At 41.4% G+C, this 20,549-nt stretch overlaps 1 protein-coding gene across 1 annotated transcript in view; it reads right to left on the reverse strand.

Moving 5' to 3' along the window:
* LOC102112919 (AGBL carboxypeptidase 4) overlaps nucleotides 1-20,549 on the reverse strand; it is an 878,734-nt gene that overhangs the window by 92,889 nt on the left and 765,296 nt on the right. The window contains exon 10 of the mRNA XM_014250851.2: nucleotides 1,641-1,793. Within this exon, the coding sequence (XP_014106326.2) occupies nucleotides 1,641-1,793 (153 nt within the window). The remainder of the gene's footprint in view (nucleotides 1-1,640; nucleotides 1,794-20,549) is intronic.

The raw sequence follows: 20,549 nt of genomic DNA on the forward strand, positions 1-20,549 counted from the left end.
TGACATCAAAGGAGAACCATTATGTATGCTAAACGGTGGCAAAAATTGTACCCGCACTTCAAACCTTTTCAGTGCTTTGTCCCTTGTAAATCAATCAAGGTTGACAGATGCTTTAAGGAGAGTAATCTTTTCAATGATACTGTCAATGGATAACATAATGGAACATTGTCTCTGTGCTGTGTGAAGACATGGAGCTAGTCAATTATGGACAACACTTCATGCAGCCGCCAGTTTTCACTTGAAGTGCTGCTGTTGAAGTATTATAATCCCAACAAATGGCCGCAGCAGCATACAATGTAAATGAGACCTCCTGAAGCTTTGGAAAATTCATTAGTAACAACAGTGGTCCATTCCCACACTTTCAAACACCAGCCTGGTAATGTTAACAATGCACTTCCCCCCTTCCCTTTGAGCAGGCAGTAGGGCATATTTACATACACTATTTTAAGTCTTTGGCACATTTTCCAACCCCAGTTTGGGTTCCTTTCCTCTCTTCACCTGATATTTCCAACGAGTCACATAACCCACGTGGATGGAGCTGGAAACAAGAAAACAGACCTTCCTACTCGGGGACACATCAGTTGTCACTTCACACCTGTCAGACACTTGGTGGCTGTCCCTTTTTCCAACACTTCTATCTGCTCAGCTGCCCTGGGAAGAATGGCCTGGATGGATGGCAGGGGAAAAGCTTCCAGCCTCAAGAGACCAGTAGGATGTCAGGGGGAAGCTGGATGCACCCAGTGCCAGTAGCACCCAGGTGGAACTCTGGGCTCAAGAGTCAAAAGGGAGAGACTGTGCTGTTTATTTAGCTATTGGCGTCTATTTCCTACAACATCTTCTCAAAGATTTTCTCTTTGTCAACCCAAGGCTGGTGCCTAAAAGGAACACTTAAACTCCCTCAGTAGCAGAGAGAAATCCCACACTTGAGCACAGAATCTCCCAGCTCCTATTAATTGCAGGTTTTCATTGTTATGATCTGTGAAAGCCCCTTACCCCTAATGTGTTTTTGAAACAACCAGGTGCAGACCAGAAACTCAATCACTGAGGTCTCCTTGGGTAAGAACAAGCTGTTCCTTGAACCAAGGTTCCCCCTTCCCACTCTCCAAGTTGTAAGTACTGGGCAATTGTAAATCCTCTTGCAGAACACTTTTCTATGGTAATACCGAAGAATTTCAAAAGCATACATTGCCACAACTTTCAACAAATGTTATCTTACCTTTTCTCTCAAGCTAATTAATTTTATTTCTATTTGCTAGCATATTATTATTTAGAGTGTACAAGTAAAATCTTTGACAAATTAATATAAACAATGGAACAAAAAAGTTGATCCAGTTGATCAAAAGACAAAAGATCTGAGAAAAACAGTGTGTGCCAGTAATTCAGAACTAAAGGTTATTAAACAGAAGATGAAAAACCTGCTTTTGTTAAGGGGTCTGATGACACATAAGATCACAAGTTACCACTGCTAGATAAGGTAAGTATAAGAGGGAAGATGGTAGCTAATAGTAAAATTTTTATGTAGCCTTTTATCCATACTGAAATAAAATCTGCTCAATCAAATAAAGCCAGAGATTTATCATAAGGGCCAAAAAAAAATAAAGAAAAACTAAGAAATAATAATTAAAAAAAGCATGACTTACATAAGAGAAGTCTTCAGCATTCTGACAGAGTAACTTGGGAAAAACAGCCTGTCGCTGAAATCTTTCCTCATCTTCAAAGATGTTCCCATACATGAAGCCATTCATCATGGTGGAGTGGGCATGGATGTCGATATAGAACTCCAGGTTAATCTTCTGTTGAGGGAAAACAACAACAAGAAAACATTCAGCACGAGATAAATCATAACTGAGTTATGCAGGTGAAGCCTCACATAAATCCAGTCCTGCCATTCTTGAACCCATCCATGGTGCCAGCATCACAGCCACGCTAAAGATCTCACTGTGATGCACCCAACCATTCCTGCCTCTCTGTGGGGGCATGTGAAATACAACAAAGAACCATGACAGACATTTCTTTACCTTTTTTTGAGACTATTGGAACATTTTGCACAGGACACTGTGCGAAACAGAGCCAAAACATCCTTCATTGTGATACAGAGCTTACTGCCAGTGATAAAAAATATGCATCTTCCAGTTCTAGAGCACAATTATTTGGGCATAGCTTGGCCATCTCTGCACAGTTCTGCATTGAATTATGCAGATGTTCCCTTCTGCCAGGTGAAACAGGCTAAAAAATGTGTAAAAAATACTCCAGTAGTTCCTGTGCAGCTTATTTCTGTGTATGAGGCAAAATACTCCAAATGTTTTGTCTTCCTCTGCTTTCTAGTAGTAGCTCAACAGAACAACTCTTCAAAGCAAGAGCCTGTAATGCCTCTCTGCTTGTAGCTCCCTACAGGATTCTGAACCAGCTCTTGCTTTAAAGGAAGACAGCAGGAGCCCCTAGCATAGAAGTGTCTGCTCTGCCCATCCCCTTCCCACAACATCAGTGGCAAAGAGGGAATGTTCACCTGGGGCACTACATACAGTGCCATCAGCAGCAGTGGATGGCACTGTCCAGCACGAAAGAGTGATACCAGAGCAGATGCCACTGAATTACCCAGTTTCCCCAAATTCTTACAACTTCTGGACCTGAACAAATGATGTGACAAACCCATCCCTGTCCCCTGGCCAGCATGGGGCCAATGGAGTCGTCCTGGTCCCAGAGCTCAGATGTCCCTGCCTCAGCAGAGGGAGGGATGGAGAAGAGCTCTGTTGGCAGCAGGATGCTGATGATGCTTCTCCCTGTGCTGAAATACATCAGGGAGCTGTGCAGCCACAAGTCTCTGCACACAAAGCTTGCCAGGGCTGCTGGAGCACCCTGAGCTATGGGACAGTCCAGTGTAACAGGAGGGCAGGTTGGATTGTGCAGTTCATGTGGCAGCAGTGTCAGCTCTTCTAGAGCCTCTGATGGGGGAAGAGCATCAGTTGGTATGTGACACTAATATAATACAGATTTACATTCCCCTGTCAGAAAACCAATGTATAATACACAGAGACTGTTTAGTTTAATTAAACAGCCTAGAGAGAGTAATAATATATCTTATTAAGCCTCTGCTATGTTAAAATATTAGCTAATGCAATATCAATATCTGACCATGCTTCACAGGAAAGGGAACATTTGATTATGTTTGACTCTAATACAATAAATTGTTTGCTCCTGCCAAAACATTTTGCTGTGCTATAGAGGACCAGCCCTGCAATAAAGCACACATCTGCTATTTGGAGATGCAGCACTGAGGAGAAAGATTAACATTGACAGGATGAAACACCACACAGGATTTTCTTCCTCTCCAAGCATACAGAAATTAAAAACCGAGATTAAGTAATACTATTTTCATGAGATAATTTCCCCATCACAAACAGAATTTGATGAGATCAGATGCACACTGGCATATCACCATAAAACAGAACATGTTGTAGAGTCTCAAAACAGTGATTTGATGAAGTGAGCAGATAATCTAGTTAAACTGGGTATTTGTAAAGCATGAATGTCCTTCACACAGAAGTCAGTGACCTAAGTCATACTTATTTTAGAGCAACCAGACACAATTCTTTATAGGAACATAGTTACTAACACAAAGTAATTGAGAAGCACAGTGAGGTATGTAACAATAAACTAGAATAATTTGTGACTTAAATAAAATTGCTGGTGTAAACTGCAGGGTTTGTGGTATGTAGTGTACTTATTCATTCATAGTTTTCAAGTTGTTTCCAAAAGAAGGTGGCCACAAACAGAGATGCAGAGGCAGAGATTAGTAAGATTAGTAAGATAAATTTCCATATCCAGCAAGAAATTCACCTGGAGGACATAAGTGACCTGAGCCTCAGCTTAGTATTCAATTATCAAGTTATCCAGTCTAACACAGTGTCACTGGAGTATTTTCTAAACCCTCCTAGGACCCCCACTCAAAAAAATTGTTGGTAGAAGTGTCACAGAGTATATAAGAAAGTTTCCTGGTGTGCTGAAATTTCCTTAAAGATTTTTTTGTTCATCAAAACCATTTTCAAATAATCTGGTTGCAATGGTTATTTGTGAGGGAGCAGTGTCCTTCACAGACGTCATCTTTACCTAAAGATTAAGCTTCTAGATCCCTTATTTGGAAGCTGTGACATTAAACAGGTAGCTCATCATCCAAACAAGTGTTAAAAAAACATTTTTCAAGTCATCCATTTCAACATAATTAAAAAGTAATTTCTTATGTTAGCCCACAAAGACTATTCTACTGTTTGTTTTTTTTCCTGGTCTTTGTTCCTTAGCCTCCAACTTAACATACAAAAATCTCTATTTCACATATTCCTTTGCACTAAATTTAGTCCAAACTTGCAACTGTCCATCCTATTCAGCATGTTTTTAAACACTGCTAGAGTAATTGCCAGTTAGATGTACTATTCCAGACACTGCTGTGTGTGAGCAGAACAGCATTTCAACGTTTCACATTTCTCCTCCTCACATTCATTACTTTATCAAAGGCAAACATGTTGAGCATTCTCCATTACAGAGCAAAATAATTCAGTTCATTGTTGATATAACACATGAGTTCCTAATGGAAAAAGTCCTCTTTATTCCCCGACACAAAGTTATTGTGGCCTTAAAATGGACAATAACAGCCCAGTCACTGGGACGTTAAAAGTTTGCCACCTAATGCCTCAAGCAGACCAAGCAGCAGACAATTTGTTTGCCCCCAAGCTTCACAAGAACTATGCTTTGCTCCTGAACAATAATGGTATTTCTTCTTCCTCTTTAGTCATACATATTCATAGGTGCTTTACATGTAGGAACGTTTTCCCCCGCTGCCACACAACAAATTTAAGCAAGGGAATAAAGTTTTATATTTCAGTCGAGGTTCTCTGGAAGATTTTGACATAATTACTGATCTCCAGCAATTCAGGTAGGATCACAGAATTAACATTTTATGAAATATATGTCACCTTACTGATGGCAATTTCAGCAAAGTCAGCAGAGAGGTGACCTTCTGAAATTGTTGCTCTTGGAGATGGGAGAACATTAGTGGGGGAGTGAAGTAAATAAACACGTTTGCATTTACATGAGCACATGCAAACACACTTAACCCATTGCTATCTGCTCTCATACCCCCAGGGGTATCTGCCAGGATCTACACCCCACAACCCACCCCCAGTAGGGCTTCTCTTGCTGCAGCACCTGCAAGCGAGGGAGGGAATACATTTAGATGTGGTTTAAAGTCTCACAGTCACATTTTCTTTAGCCTTTATTCAGAAAATAATGAAAAACTAGGCTCAAATAGCTCTGGATGCCACAGCTGCCTTCTGAGAGACTTACCAGTTACATCCTACAATATGATATTAAACTCATCATTTTCTGCTTTAAAGGTGGAATGCAAAATGATTCAGATGCCTTATAAAAGTCATCATGCAATTTAATTCTCTCAAGTGTCTTTTCTTTGTGCTTACAAGCAGTGGCAGAGCTTTCCTCTCTCACACTGTTTTTTAAGTAAAGCTGTAATTACCTGGATGACCCAGGTTAGAGAGTTCCAGAAAACAAAGGCAGACTTGGTCTTTCTTTTCCATGAGTCTCAAAACAGAAATCATTTATTAGACTGACAAAGACAATGATTGAACCCCACTTGGAAAACAAGTTTCTCTCCCTTGAAAAGAATGTTTTTTTATCTCTTCTTGCCACTTACCATATAAACCCAGCATAAATAAACAAGAGAACGAATTTCTGCTCTAAAGTTCATTTGAATCCCTACTGTTGTGACACGCTCTTTCCACTGCTCTACTGAGTCAGTCTGAAGTTTCTGTCAGCTTGAGAAATGTACATATAAATTAGGGGCTGGTGAAAATGAAAGAAATCATGAATTAAGAAAAAGAACTCGCGTTGTCAAGAGAGGAAATAGTTAAAGCAGTACAGAAGCTGATTCATGATGCACGGAAAGTTTTGAGAAAACAAATTCTCGTGTGTCTGCCTTTTTATTTCCTTCACTGAATGCCTTTGGAATGGCAGTAATTAAAGAGTAAGAGGAAAGAACCGTGTTAATAGCTAGTGCTGATATGACCAAACTTAGATTTTGAACTGTGCAGTTATGATTCTTAAGAAAACAGAGGTTTAATAAATAAATAAATAGAAGTCAATAAATGCCGTAATAAAAGGATAAATGTGCATTGAGCCCAGAACATGAGCCACTAGAGAGACAAGTGATGCAGGAAGAAGCCAGCTCTGTCCACCAGCTGTCACTTCAATATGGATTTTATTAATTCTTGGGCATAGCAATCGGTTTAGAGAGAGAGGCATCCAAAAACCTTCTCCACTCCAGTATTTTATATAGGGGATGGGATAAACTCCTTGCAATGTTTTCTACAAGCTGCTAAAACCATGGACTGTCGTTTGTTGCAAGGAAGGGAACAACCTCCAGGCAGACTTTGTGCTCTTGCTGCTAAATCACTGTTTGGAGTAAATGGACATTCAGCAGCTGGCTCAGCAGAAGGAGTTTGTCCCTTTTCATTCAGAGGACATTCAGAAATTCCCAGAAGAATGGCTTGTTGATGCTTCCTCAGGTATCTCTCAGAAGAAAAATTCCCCAAAAGAATCTGTCAAAAGAAAATTTTGCATGTGTCTCCAAGACATCCCTTTTGGCAAACACATAATTACCTCAGGATTAGTTATTTTGGCAACCCTGTCTCTGGTAACACCAGAAAACACAGGAGTGTGCTCCTAAGGGAAATGAAGGAAAATTGACCATTCAGCATCACATGGCCAACAGTCCACATTCAGCTACAAAGCACCACTCCTTCCCCTTTCAGCCCAGTTGAATTCTGCCCAGGGCTTTGAATTGCTCCTTCTGCTCTCCTTCTGACTTTCCAAAGGAACATGAAGTGGAATTCAAACTGCCTGGATATGGTACACATTTTCAAGCTTGAAATGCCTGGATTTGGATGCGTGGTAAGATGAATTTTACCCAAATTACTTTTCTTACCTCTACGTTCTCCCCATATTTCCCCCACCACCCCAAAAAAGCATTAAACACTTCCACATTTTCCTCTGCTGCCCTTCATATAACCTTGGACAAGTTAGTCCTACAGAAGCATCCTCAGGTTTTTCAGACAATGCAAGCCACACCTTATTAGAGGCACTATTTCAGATTTATACCACTCCCCTTTTATAACCACAGGGACAACATCTTTTTCCTTCCATTCATCATCTCACGGGCCACCTGCTCATTCACCTCTGTAAACACCATGGCAACAACAGCAATTATTTACACAAGAAATTAATAGTAGGAAAGGGAGTTACTATTTTTAAAAACGTTAAAGAAAGAAAGGTTTTCTCCTCTTGCTTCCAGAGAAAGGAAAGTGTCAGTTTAGAGCCACTATTTTTCTCACCGATATGAAGCACAAAACACAATTTTGCTTTTTCTGTAGACACCTTTACAGTCTGACAATGTCTTTTAAGTGTCCCTGCAGAAACAGATTGCAAACTCTGATGTGCCACTAACTCTGCGTGACCTTCCAGCAATTCTTCATAACACTTCAAGCTTTTCCTTCAGAACATTTCAAAGATATTCCAGGAGCTGTTGTCTCTCAGAATGAACCACTCCAACCCAACTGATATTCAAAAGTAACTACTTCCCAACCCTGTTTCATAGCAAATAATGATACCTCTTGATGGCAGGAGTAACCTGACATGACTCCCTAGAGCCTCAAAGTGGATGGAGAAGACACCTCTGTTGGTCTATGGTTCAGCAAAAGGATGGAAGCCCACCAGTACTGCTTTCCTGCCTGCCTTAAAATTTAGGGGATTCTTTTATCCACCAAAGAACAGGAACTTGAACCCTACTCTGGTGTGCCCATCAGTCGCCCCAAAAGGAGCAAAACTCAGAGTCCTGACCTCAGAGTGGGAGGTCAGCAACATGCATATTCTGATCCTGGCTCGTTATCTGCCTGCTTCTCTCACTTGCCAGTGCAGATAACAACACCTCCTGAGGATTAGCTGACGTTTGTAAAGCACTTTGAAGATAAAGCATCACAGTGCGTACAAGTTAAGTGTTAATTCATCTGCTGGGCTGATTCACTCTGACCCCTCTGCAGAGATGTCCAGTTAGTGTCAGCTCTGGCAGTTTTTGCAATTCAGGCACCTGTCCACCAGCCCCTGGACTGAAGCCAGCAATTCACACAGGACACAGAAGAGCCGTCAGATGGCAGCAACATTTGGTCATGACAGGCCTGAATTGGATTTGAAAGGCTGACCTGGAGGTGAAAGGCTCTATCAAGAAGCCACTTCTGTTCAAACGCATATTAAATTAGAGAGGTGCCAAAGAGACAATGTTAAGACCAGATCAAGTTTAGACAAGACTTTTGGCTCAGCTGCACGGACAATTCTTGTATAATTTTTACCCTAAATGATTATGAACCAGAAACTACATTCTTATGGATTTAGGGTCTGACCTCAAGCCAAAACTAGAAGTGTGAATCTGAAGAAGGACAGTCCTTGCTCTCTCTCCTTCCTCGGTCCCTCACATGAAGCAAACGTGCATACACACTTAGAACCACTGTTTTTTGACCTTCACAAGTTCTGAAATCTTTCCTTGCCTGCATTATTAGAAAAAAGCAGTGGGACTGAACAGGGTCTTGGGGCATTATCTCACCGCAAGCTTTGCTGGTTTCACTTGGCTCTGCCCATCTCAAACACCACTTGTGTGTCACTGCCAGGTGACCCACAGAACAAGCTTTAGAAATCCTACCTTGCTCACTCCTCTGCTGCTGAACAGCTCTGGCTCTGTAGAAAGAGGGCTCTTCAGAAAAGAAGTGGCAAAAGAATCAAACAGCTTTTTAGAAGAGGGGAGAAATCCTACTACAAAAGACAATGAATGAATAAAAGAAAGAAAGCAAGAGGGAAAGAAAGAGTAAAGGAAAGGCAGAGAGAAGCTGAGGCAGTAACTGCTTCTTATTCTCTTATAATTAAAGAAAGAAAATTAGCTTATGAAACAGAAATATCTAAATGACCATGTTTTCACTGGATAATTAAATTTATCTCTGGTCTGGCTGTGAAGGTTCTCTCAGCTGAAATGCACCCAGTAGCTGTATTGGAGGTTTTAGCACGCTTTGGTGCTGTTCCTTAGACAGTCACTTGCTTGCTGCGTGACAATACTCTTCATTTAATGTCTTCAGGCATCATTAATTGCTGCTTATATGCCTGCAACTATATTAAGGTCAAGAATTCCTGTTCAACTATTCACTTCATAGCAGTATTAATAGCTTTGTGTTTTACCACTAACTTTTAATTATACCTCTGCAGAACCCTTGGACCAAGAAGCAGAGACTTTACAAGTACATAAATAAGGCCCAAAGACATTGCCTGCTTCTCCTCTAATTATAAAGGCAAAGAGTGGTAGACTAAAAACAATAGCTAGGAGTTATGGCTGCCTGTCCCCTGATTTCCTAGGAACCCTTGCAGTTGGACAAATTGTGTGTAGGCAAATCAAACTCTTTTAACTACCAGTTTCTGTGGTCTCTCAAATAATATATATCATTATTCACTATTTCTTACTAAATAAGCAGCAGCTGGCAGAATATAAAGTCATCAGGCAGAAGACCAAAGGCAAAAAAAAAGGAAGTGTTTTTTAAATTAGCTTATACTGCAGCCCTTACTGCTGCCAGATTTTGGCCAAAAAACAGGTGACACAGGTGAACAATTAAATAAATTCAAAGAAGAATTATGTTATTACACTCACAGCAGTGAACACAACTCCTTGAACAGAAAATACCCAAATTACACATTATCAGAGCCTTGTTCTCTTCTTAGTCTATCCCTTACCATCTGCAATTAGATTCTGAGCCAAATAGACCTTGGGTTTTGATGCAGCTTCACTGATCTTATTTTCCAATTACACCTTTAATTTATGCTGCTGAATGAGACTTCTGTAGTTCTTAAAAAGGTAAGGTGTTGATTGGTGGTGAAAGGTATGTGTATTTCTACAGTTTAAATTTAATCTCTAAAAAGAGATTAAACAAATTAAGGCAGTTCCTGATGTATATAAAGCTTTCAGCTCAACAAGCCCTAAAACAATGAGAACTATAAGCTGGACATCAAAGGTAAAGGTCCATTTTACAGATGTAAAATATTTTAAACCCGCCCCAGTGTCTTTTCCCACCTACTCAGAACATAGCCAGAAAACTGGATTAGTTGAATCTATGGGAGGACCTGTAAGGGTTGCTTTTATTTTACCTAGATCTTCATGGAGTAAGAAGCAAAAAACCATGCCTGGATGGAAACTGACAACCTGCTCAGTCAGGTGGAAGGAAACAACACTACACGTGCCATTCAAAGGTTAGGTGGGTGTCCACTTGCTTGAGAAGACGGGAAGGCAGTGGATGGACATTGTGTATATGCTTTACCAGGGGACTGACAGCTGAAAGCCAAACCAACTCTTCCTGCTTGCCCTCCTGGCACAGCCTGGCCACAGGCAGAAGCTGTCCATGGTCATTATTCTTATTCTGTTCCCTTGCAGGTTGAGCTTTCTTCTCCTTCCTTGTACTCAGGGTGAGCAGCAAGCACATCGAGGAGGAGATAAGAGTGAAAGCTGATAAACAGGAACACAATGGCACCAAAAGAGATTAGGGACTACACAGCAGACACAAATGCTGAGGGGAGAGATGGCATGCAGATACAAAATAGAATTGACCCTGTATTGTAGACCATAGTATTGTCTTGCTGACCCATGATTCATCCACACAATGGGAAGAACAGGTTTTCTTGCCTTTGTCCTACTCAGACATAACATTTTGTACCAAACTGTGGGATGTTTTCTCTGAGCTTTACATCTGTCAGTATTTATGGTCTGCACAGTGCTATAAAAGCTAAAATGTAATGGACATTTTGGAAGGGTCTGCCATTACAACTGAAAGCACAACATATCATGCCTTTTCCAGGACATTTTATCAGCATCAGTTGTATCTGAAACTTTTTACTCCAATATTCCCCCTACTCCTACTTGGCCAGTAGGTGTCCTGGGCTGCACCAAAAGCAGTGTGGCCAGGAGTCAAGGGAGGTGATTCTTCCCCTGTGCCCTGCTCTTGAGACCTCACCTGGAGTGCTCTCTACAGTTCTGGGGCCCCCAACATAAGAAGGACACAGAAGTGCTGAAGGACATCCAGAGGAGACAGTGAAGATGCTCAGAGGGATGGGGCACCTCTCCTACGAAGGCAGGCTGAGAGAGCTGGGGTTGCTCAGCCTGGGGAAGGAAAGGCTCCAGGGAGGCAGCACCTTCCAGTACCTCCCTAGGGTGACAAGAAAGCTGGAGAGGGACTTTTGACAAGGATATGTAGTGCAAGGCTCAAACTTAAAGAGGGCAGGTTTTGATTAGATACTAAGAAAAATTTCTTTGCTGTGAGGGTGGTGAGGCCTTGGCACAGGCTGCCCAGAGAATGTGGATGCCCCATCCCTAGGAGTGTTCAAGGCTGGATGGAGCCCTGTGCAGCCTGGTCCAGTGAAAGGCAAACTTGCCTATGGCAGGGTTTGGGAATGAGATGGTTTTTAAGGTCCCTTTCAACCCAAACCATTCTGTGGCTCTGTGGTATTACTGCAGGCCATGTCACTTTGTGCTCCTCCTGTCAGAGCAAACAGCAGGACAGGTAACTGTGCCCGTAAGCAGAGTCACAACATCTCAGAGACAATGTCTCCCCTGCAAGCACATCCTGGGGACCACTATTTCTTACTATTTCAAACAGAAAGAATATTCAGTTCTCACAGAAGATCAGGGACTCAAGATTCAGCAAGGTGCTGTGGAAAATAAGTGACAATCTCAAGAGGACCCACCAGGGCATACCTAACAAAGGTATGGTAGGACTCAGAAGAAGGGTTGTCTTCCCACCCAAGACAGCAGCAGCTGACCCACATGATCAATGGTTGACTTTGAGATTTAAGCAGTTTCTGAGTGGTTTTTTCCCTTATATGTGTATATATTCACCTTTATAAGGATGTCTGTGTGTAAAAAGGCATCTTTAAGTACAAATATTTTTAACTTGTTTTCATCCTTCTCCTCTGTATCTGTTACAGTTGTCTGTAATGGACAACAAGGCAATTTGCTTTGAAAGGTAAATAAATCAGATCAGCAATTTATCTTTGCTCTCCTAAATGCTGCATCATCAGTGATGGTTTTCAGGTTGAACATTGTGAACAATACTGTGATTTATCATGATTTTACTGTGCCCTCCCAGGCAGATAAGCCCCTCAGAGCCACTCACTCCCTCTTCAGTGGACTGAGGAAGAGAATCAGGAGGACAAAATTGAGAAAACAAGTCTCTTGTTAGGGCTTCCCCTCTCATGCCAGCCACAGACCACACAGCAAGGCAGAACCCAACTCCACACCACAGCAGCACAGCAAAGTCTTGCACAAAACTTTGGCAGACAACTTTGGCAAAGCAAACTTTTGGTGAACTTGCTGTGTTTTTCCATAGTTTCCCTGACAGTTTCCTTCCCTCCACACTCCCACACACTGCACTGTGAGTCGGAGAAAGTCCAGAGCTATACTTTAACTTTGGATTTCTCTGAAGGAAGGAGGTTGCTGCTATCTCTGATGGTTGGAACCTGATCCTGTCATCATTAACTTTCTCAGAGATTCTTCATTTGCTGAATATTGGTCTGTAATAAGAAGCAGGAAGCATAGGCATTTTCATAGCAACTACCTGCCAACAGATTTCAATTCTTTATCCCTTCAAAATCCCACATCTGTCCATGTCTCCAGGCACTAGTGGAAGAAGCTCTGCATTAGTTATTTTTATTATCAACATAAAAATCTTTCCAATTATTTATTTATTAAGGAAAAAAAAAAACCAGCTATCTACAAAACTCAGTTCGTTTTGTCCTTAGGCAGACATTTAAAGCTGTCTGCCAACATCTTTTCTTAATAAAAAAAAATAAGCTAAAGTCTTTATTATACACTGTGCAACAAAATACAACCAGCTACACTCACCCAGCTGAGACATGCACCATCCATCTATCAGAAAAGATTGCTGTCACTGGAAGAGGGAACATCTGCTAGAGAAGCTGGTCCTATCCTATACCTGAACCTGGCCACTGATGGTGCTCCAGCCAGACCCCCCAAAAAACCCACTTTGAGCTGGATCTTTGCTTTTGCCTCTTAGACTGTGATACAATGAAGGCTGAAAAATATAGCCCAGACTACTTCTGTGCCTTGCAGAAGTGCCCCTTGGACCCTCACGTGGGGACATGGTAGGTGATGCATCTTCTGTCCAAAATTTTGTGGCCTATGTCATATCCCTGTATCCCTGAAAAGCAGGAAGGATTTGGAGGCCTTGCTGGGATATGTGGCAGAGCTGCTGCCTGCTCTCTTTCTAGGCTAGTGACTGGCTTGTTAAACCCAAACAACACATCTTAGACTGACACAAGATGAAGCACATTAGGCAGATGGCATGTTTTCTCTGCACAAGCCAGTGCCAGAGTATTTCCTCCTAATGATCTTCTGTTCTTGTTCTCACAGCAAAATTAGTTTTAAAGCAAAGAGAAACAACAACAACAAAAAAGTATGTAGCATGATGAGAGCAAAGATTACCATGTGGGAAAAATATCAACAGAAGTGGGGGTTTGTTCTATCAATTCCATGGCTTTTATTGATATATATATTTATTGTTTATAAAAACAAACACCCTACTTTGTCAGACTTGAAAAGTCAAAATTTACATTTAAATGGAGACATTTATCTGGTTTTTTTTTCTCTCTCTCATCTCTTGAATGCAGAGTACAAAAGATTAAAAACTCTCAATTTTCCTAAATGGACGGATAACAGGTGAACTTTGCATTCTGAGAGCTATTCATTTAGTGAACAATGTTCAGCTCAGCAAAGACCAAAGCCCTGCTGATCAAGGGGAAAAGAGCACTGGCTACTAGGCCTGACACAGCTTTGCTCAACAGCTGAGACCAGGAGAGGCTGTGATCCCATTGTATATTTCCTGAGGAGGAAATTATGCCAAATACAGCTCCCTGAGGGCAACACCTACATCTCCAGATGTACAGTGGATCACTATCCAACCGAAAATCACTGCAATTTAGAGACTGCAGTGCTACAATAGCCCTGGTTTTGTTGCCAGAACTACTGCAGATGTTTAAAATGTGAGGTGGTCTGATTGTGAGAGAAAATGAGAAGACTTAAAACAAGTCCATAATTGCATGGCATTAAAGCCATTGTAAAATATCAAAGTGGATGCAAACACTGTGATGACCATTAAAGCTTGCTACCAATTACCTTCCTTTATTTTTTTTAATTTTTTTTTTCTCTTTCTTCTTGTTTACTTCCTGGCCAGAAAAACAATTACTGATTTTAAGCAGGGAGTCTATCAAACAAGTACAAGTGCAAGCAATATGCTCAGATAATGCCATCTTAGTCCATGGAAAGCTGCAGGAGCAGCTTGTTCAGTTCTGGACTGGATTTCTCCTCTCTGGCTTTTGCTAACACAGAGCTGATCCACAGTGTTGAAAGGACACACAGGCAAAATGCTAACCTCACGTTTTTTAAAACAAGGCTTAACCACAGATCCAACCAGCCCTTTGTAGGGTCTGATTTTAAATGCTTTTAACAGTTTCTCATGCCTCATACAGAGTGAAATGTATCTATAAAACCTCATCAACAAACCAAAAAATCCCCCAAGCACCTCTGCCTCCCCCCGCCAAAAATTTCCTTAAAACAAATCCCTCTTCCCCCCCCCCCAAAAAAAATAAAAAACTCACAAAAAAGAAAAAGGAATAATAATAACTGTTTAGAAAAGGCAGCCACAGACACAAAATCTAAATGCCTGGGAGGCAAAGGCACTATCGCTCTGCACCCAGCACTAGGAAATTACTGACTCACTCTTTTTAAAGTTGCAAACAGTGTTTCTAGACTCCCAGGACCAGAAGCTATCCCAATCACATTCCTACTGGGACATGTATTCTGATGTTCACCCATCATCTCATTGGTCCCTCTGTCTTTGGAGAGTTTCCCTTTCAGTTGCTCTCACAAACTGCACAAGAATCCATTGTTTAAGCAACAAATGCTGCCAGATTTTCTAGCAGTTCCTAACTTAAAAGCATTAAGAAAAAAATACAAGAGAATGGAATATGTTAAAGCAATTGATTCTGAATTTAAGCCTTATCCTGAGATTAAAAGGATTTTAACTGAGCCAGAAGGACAGACACCACAACATATGTCTCGGTTTTCTCCTCAAACAACCAGGAGCATCTGGGAGTACCTGGTTGTATCTGGAGCACTGACTTGACTGGTGTCCATGTGGTACTGATCCAAGCAGTCTGAGGAGTCTGCACAAGAAATCAGTGAGCAGTGCCTCCTTTCCCAAGCACAGCTCTCCACAGCTGTGTCATCCCTGTGGGCCAGAGTCCTTTACCCCAGATACGAGGCAGAGCATTAAGTTAGTGCTGAGATCACTATGCCACGTGCAGCTGCTGTAATGCTGTTTCTGGACAGACACCTACCACATCAAAAAAACAGGAGGCTTTTACTTCAGGCAACCCTTAGGTTAAGGTTTCAGCCTCCAGGTGATATCAGCTTGATTCAGCCTTGAGTTCTCCTGAAAATATCACAGGGTGCAGTGAAACATTCCCTTCCTTTTCCATTTCCTACCATGACCATGTTCTAACAATACTACACAAGGGTTGGTTTATTTACACGTTTCTTGTGGCATCCATGCCCACAACATCCAAATCTGACACCTGTTAATTCCACACAAGTGAACTCAGCTGGACAAGGGGATATAAAGTAATATAAAATGTCAGCTTTCATGTTCTCTGGCTAAAGCCAGCCATGTAATCAGGCACTCCTTATGATGGGCATATCATAGGTGAGCAGCGATGACAGAGTTTATCAGATACCAAAGGCCACTCAAACATTCTCCTGACTTTGCCTCTGTAGGAGTTTTTCAATCAGTGTTCCCAAACTTGGCACATGGTTATCACAGCTGGTGGAAACATTAAACCTTCTGGGTTACCTTCAAGTCCTAGCAAGAATTAGCATGGCCTTGAATTAACCTTGGATCTTACCCAGGGGAAGAGCTGTGCAAAATATTGAAACAGGCTGTGCTAACTGGCTGCAGACATGTGAGCTCTGGGACAGAACAGGGCCAATAAAGATGAAATACTGACCCCTTCCTCCTGCTCATCCTGCTGAGGGCTGGGCAGGGCTCAGCCAGCTGCTGTGCTCCTCCAAGGTACGGCAGCTTATCCCAAGGGGCCAGGCACCAACTAAAGCAGAAATACATTTCATGCTGAATACATAACTTCTCTGGAATGGCTTCTTTGCTGTGAAGAAGCATCTTCTGGGGTGGCTGTGTGGCCTCTGGGTCTATGTGACACTTCTCCAAATTACCTGAAGCACTTTTATTTAAACTAGGTATTCCTGAATTTTTTGTGGTTTTTTTGCAACAAAAAATACCTTGTATTCTTTTTAATAACCAATTTGTGGGGAAAAGGACTTTTAGAAATATTATTCAAAGAAGAATAAGCTCAGCACACAACTGCAGTCAGGTCCCCCATGGAAAGTGGTCCACCCTGAAGATACACAATCCTTAGCACTGTCCCAGCTTTTCAGCAGAGTACTCCATGTTTTTACATCCACAAACTTCCCTGCACAGGAGAGATCTTCTTCACATAACTCTTCCTTTTCCCCCACCCACCCCAAAATAACCCCACAAGCCAACAACCTACAGCTTGATGTGCAGTAATTTGACAACATTAAAATCTTAATCAGCAGCTGGGAAGCAGAGACATAACAGTGAAGAGAAGCAAAGCACCATCCAAGCCTGATTCCTCTTCTGTGCCAACATGATGGATTCATACTCAAAATCCCCCAAAACCGTGCTGACCTACCTGGAAAAAACAATACATATCATCATACCATGTTCTGAGTGTTGGCTTTTTTTTTTGAGTTGGTGGGGTATTTTTGGGGTTTTTTTGTTTGTTTTATTTTTAACGGGATTTTATTTTTTTTTTTGTCTTTTTCCTTCTGTTTAATAGGTTTTATTCTTTGTGGTGAGGGTATTTTTTGCTTTGTTTTCAAGGGCTCTCCAGGTTCCAGTAAATGACATTGGGTTGTGTATAAAGCTGTGGCATTTTACTCTCTAATACTAGGAAATTAATATGCACACATTTTTCAGTTTTTTATCTTGTGAATCCAAAGACTGAATCAAAGCATCAAAAAGAAGGAAAGTGTTTTTTTTTTTCTGGGACTCAATAATATTGTCAGTTTCTTTTCCTCTCCTGCTTCTGTTTTGTCTTAAGGCTCTGCATCGTGGAAGACTGTGAAGCTGCTGTGTGATTTTTATCTCCATGATTAAAGTGTTACACTTTATTGAGCTCTTTGCATCAGCACCAAAATCTGCAATGCAGGATTTTACATAACACTTCATTTTCTCCTCGCACCATTACTGTTATTAACCTGGTGGCAATAAACAGAAAATACAGCTCGGCTCACGATGTACTCCTGAGTTTTTGTGTGTGTGTGTGTGTATGTGCATAACAGAAAAGGAAAAAGAAGAATGAAAATGGAAATCAAAGGGCCTCCACCTTGTGAAAGGCTAGAAATGGTTGCATAAACTTGTCTTTTTCTTAAAGAACAATCTCAGCCTTTCAGAGTTAAAAGGAGAAGTACTGTGTGGATTTCTTCCAAAATAAAAGATCAAAACATAAAGAACATCCAAACTACTTTGAAATTCTCCAACTCATTATTATTCATCATTAGACCTCTCAGATGGAAGATTTGATTGAAATCCTACTTTGGGATGTTGCACATTTCTTTGTTTAAATGACAAAGAGCATGAGATCTGCCAAGAGGATACCAATAGGGCTTTGGAACCAGCTGAGGAGCTGGATGTGCCAGCACAGATGACCTTCCCTCTCCATCAGGGGGTGGAACCTGCGTGTTCCACAGACACGAGATCTCTGAGTTCCCAGGAAAACAGTGTGAGTTAAATATCCCAGTGTGTAGGGATCTGGGTTACTGACTGAGATTCTCTTTTTGTTGAGGCAGGAGAGACCTGCAGGTTGTGGAGCAGAGATATCTGGATGTGTCAGAAAGATTGCAGGAGCTGCGAAGAAAGAGAAGGGTTGTCCATGAACAGATGGTCACCAAAACTTCATCAAAGCCTAATGGGGGAGAGAGAAAGAAATCCAGAGTGGGGACCTTGGCATGTCCCAGACAGAGCTTTCAAAGGCAAAGTCAGTTTGGGTATGACCTGACAGATGTTTCAGGAGCTTAGGCATCATCTTCAAAATTAAACAATTAGAAGGCCAGACTTCCTAGAGTTGCTCTTCCCTTTAGATAACAGAAGCTCTCCTTTTGCAGTTTTGAAACGCTGGAGGTGGGGAGGTGGGGGATATCCTAAAAACACCTGTGCCAAGCTGTCCTCACTCAGGTGCTGCAGGTCTCCATGAACTGCACTGTGCTACCACAGCTGCCCAAGGCACCTCCTCCCAGGAGTGCTCAGGGAAGTCAGTGCAGACTGGGCTCTGTGGCACTGCTATAGCTTACCCTGAAATGTCCTGGTTATTTTTGAAGGATTGTTTTGTATTTTAACCCAAGAGAAATATTTTAGAAAGCTCGCCAAGCTTCTGCCCCCTACTTATGTGGGTTCCTGCTCTTTACTCTTGCTATTTATTTTGTACTTGCTCTTTACTCAGTTTACTACAGTTTGAAATATAGCAGAACATTTTTCAGTGCGTCAGTATGTTGTTTGCTGTCAAGGAGACGAAATGTTACTACTTTCCTCTGGAGAAGCTTAGGACATGATGGATGAAATGTCACAAATAATTAGACTTTCCTTATGAATTACATTTTTTTAAACTTCTGTTTTTGTGTCAACAGGTATGTTACGGATAGGCTTCATGGAAGGACCTGGGGAAATTTTAGTTCTCTGGGAACAGCAGTAATGTAATATCTGATAAGCCAGGGAATAGCTCCAGCTGAGACAAACTTTAAAAACTTCTACTATGGCAATTTGGGGCTATGAAAGATCTGAGTCCAGTGGCAGAATCAAAAAGGTCCAATCCAGTTCCTGAATAGCATGGACATGGTTAGGGATTTAAGGATTGCTTGACACAGTCTGACCTAAAGCCCACCCACTGCAGTCCCTTGCTTCTGACAATGATGTTTTGTGGCACTGTTAATCCCTACACCATATGACGTCCAGTGATAATCTAAATAACTATCAGGCTTGGAGGAAATAAAAGCTGCAGTTAACTTTCACACTTTGAGCAGAGATGTACTGCAGATAGGCAGATACTCAGATTGCATAAGATTATCTGGGAGACAGACATGAACAAACCCTCTGACTCTGAACTCTCCCTGGATAACTGGTCTATATTTATGGGCTGGGCACACATCAATGAACATCCCCAAACACCTGAGCATGCTGAAAAAACTGGACAAAACAATCACAGGTATTCACACACTGCTTCTTCATTCGGGTTTATGTGAGTTTCTAGATCTCTCATCATTTTAATCTCTAAACTTCCCGTTGTTACAGCAGTAAACACTGGATCAAACATAATGCTGCAGCTGAATTACTGCTTTGAAATCTTGTATCACATGTGATTGCTTGCTTTGCTAGAAAAGCTGAAAGAATGTGAAGCTGTGACACTCTAGATCACACTAATCAATGATGTAAATCTTAACTGAATGAACGTATCAGTAATGAGGAATGCTCCAGGGGAAAAATCAGGGGAACTGCACACCTTGAAGACCCCCCTTCCTTAACCAACTTATTGTCATGTGTTGTAGAACCATCAAGAAAATATAAAGACTAATAATGACGTGGCAAAATTTACTTAACCCCCTTGACATGGAAATAAAGTCTTATTTTATCTATTGGAAAAAAAGTCTCCCACATGCATTTGCTAAGCAATCTCAACTGTTTAGGAATGATTCAATTAAAATGGAAGCGTTGCAGTCAATGACATATAAAGCATCACCAAAATTTTCTCAGGAGATTTAAAATGTTATTTTTAATGCTAAAAATAAACTGTATGCACACAAATGTTTGAAGGGGAAGAGGAGCCATTAAGTTCCAATGTTCATAAACAAAACACAGCTTGTTTGGAGGGTCATAGTATTTCAGACAAATATTACAGATATATAATATAGACATATATCAAAACAGGGCCTGGGAAATTAGTTTTCAAATGCCAGGAAGGGAGCGGGGGAACACACCTCTCAAACCCTTTTTTTCTTCTTACTCAGAAAACAAAGCTCTGATCATCAACTCATCTATAAGAATCATAAAACAACAAAAGAAAATTGCCTCCCAATGGCTAACATGATGAGAGGGAAAAGAGGGAGCTTGAGTAGCTTCTTGACTGAGTTGCTTCCTCCCAGCAACAGCTAATGAGATTCCCTGCCAAGGTGGAACCTGCCACATGTCCCCTACATCAAAGGGGACCTGGAGGATATTCCATGGCCTTTGACTACCATGCTGCCTAGTGTGGTAGAAAGCCACATCTGAAAGTCCCCATGACCCCTAAAAGCCACATATTTC

Source organism: Pseudopodoces humilis, chromosome 10 (assembly GCF_049639895.1).
Source record: "Pseudopodoces humilis isolate 2021_Gansu_Grassland_sample_001 chromosome 10, ASM4963989v1, whole genome shotgun sequence".
Lineage (NCBI taxonomy): Eukaryota > Metazoa > Chordata > Aves > Passeriformes > Paridae > Pseudopodoces > Pseudopodoces humilis.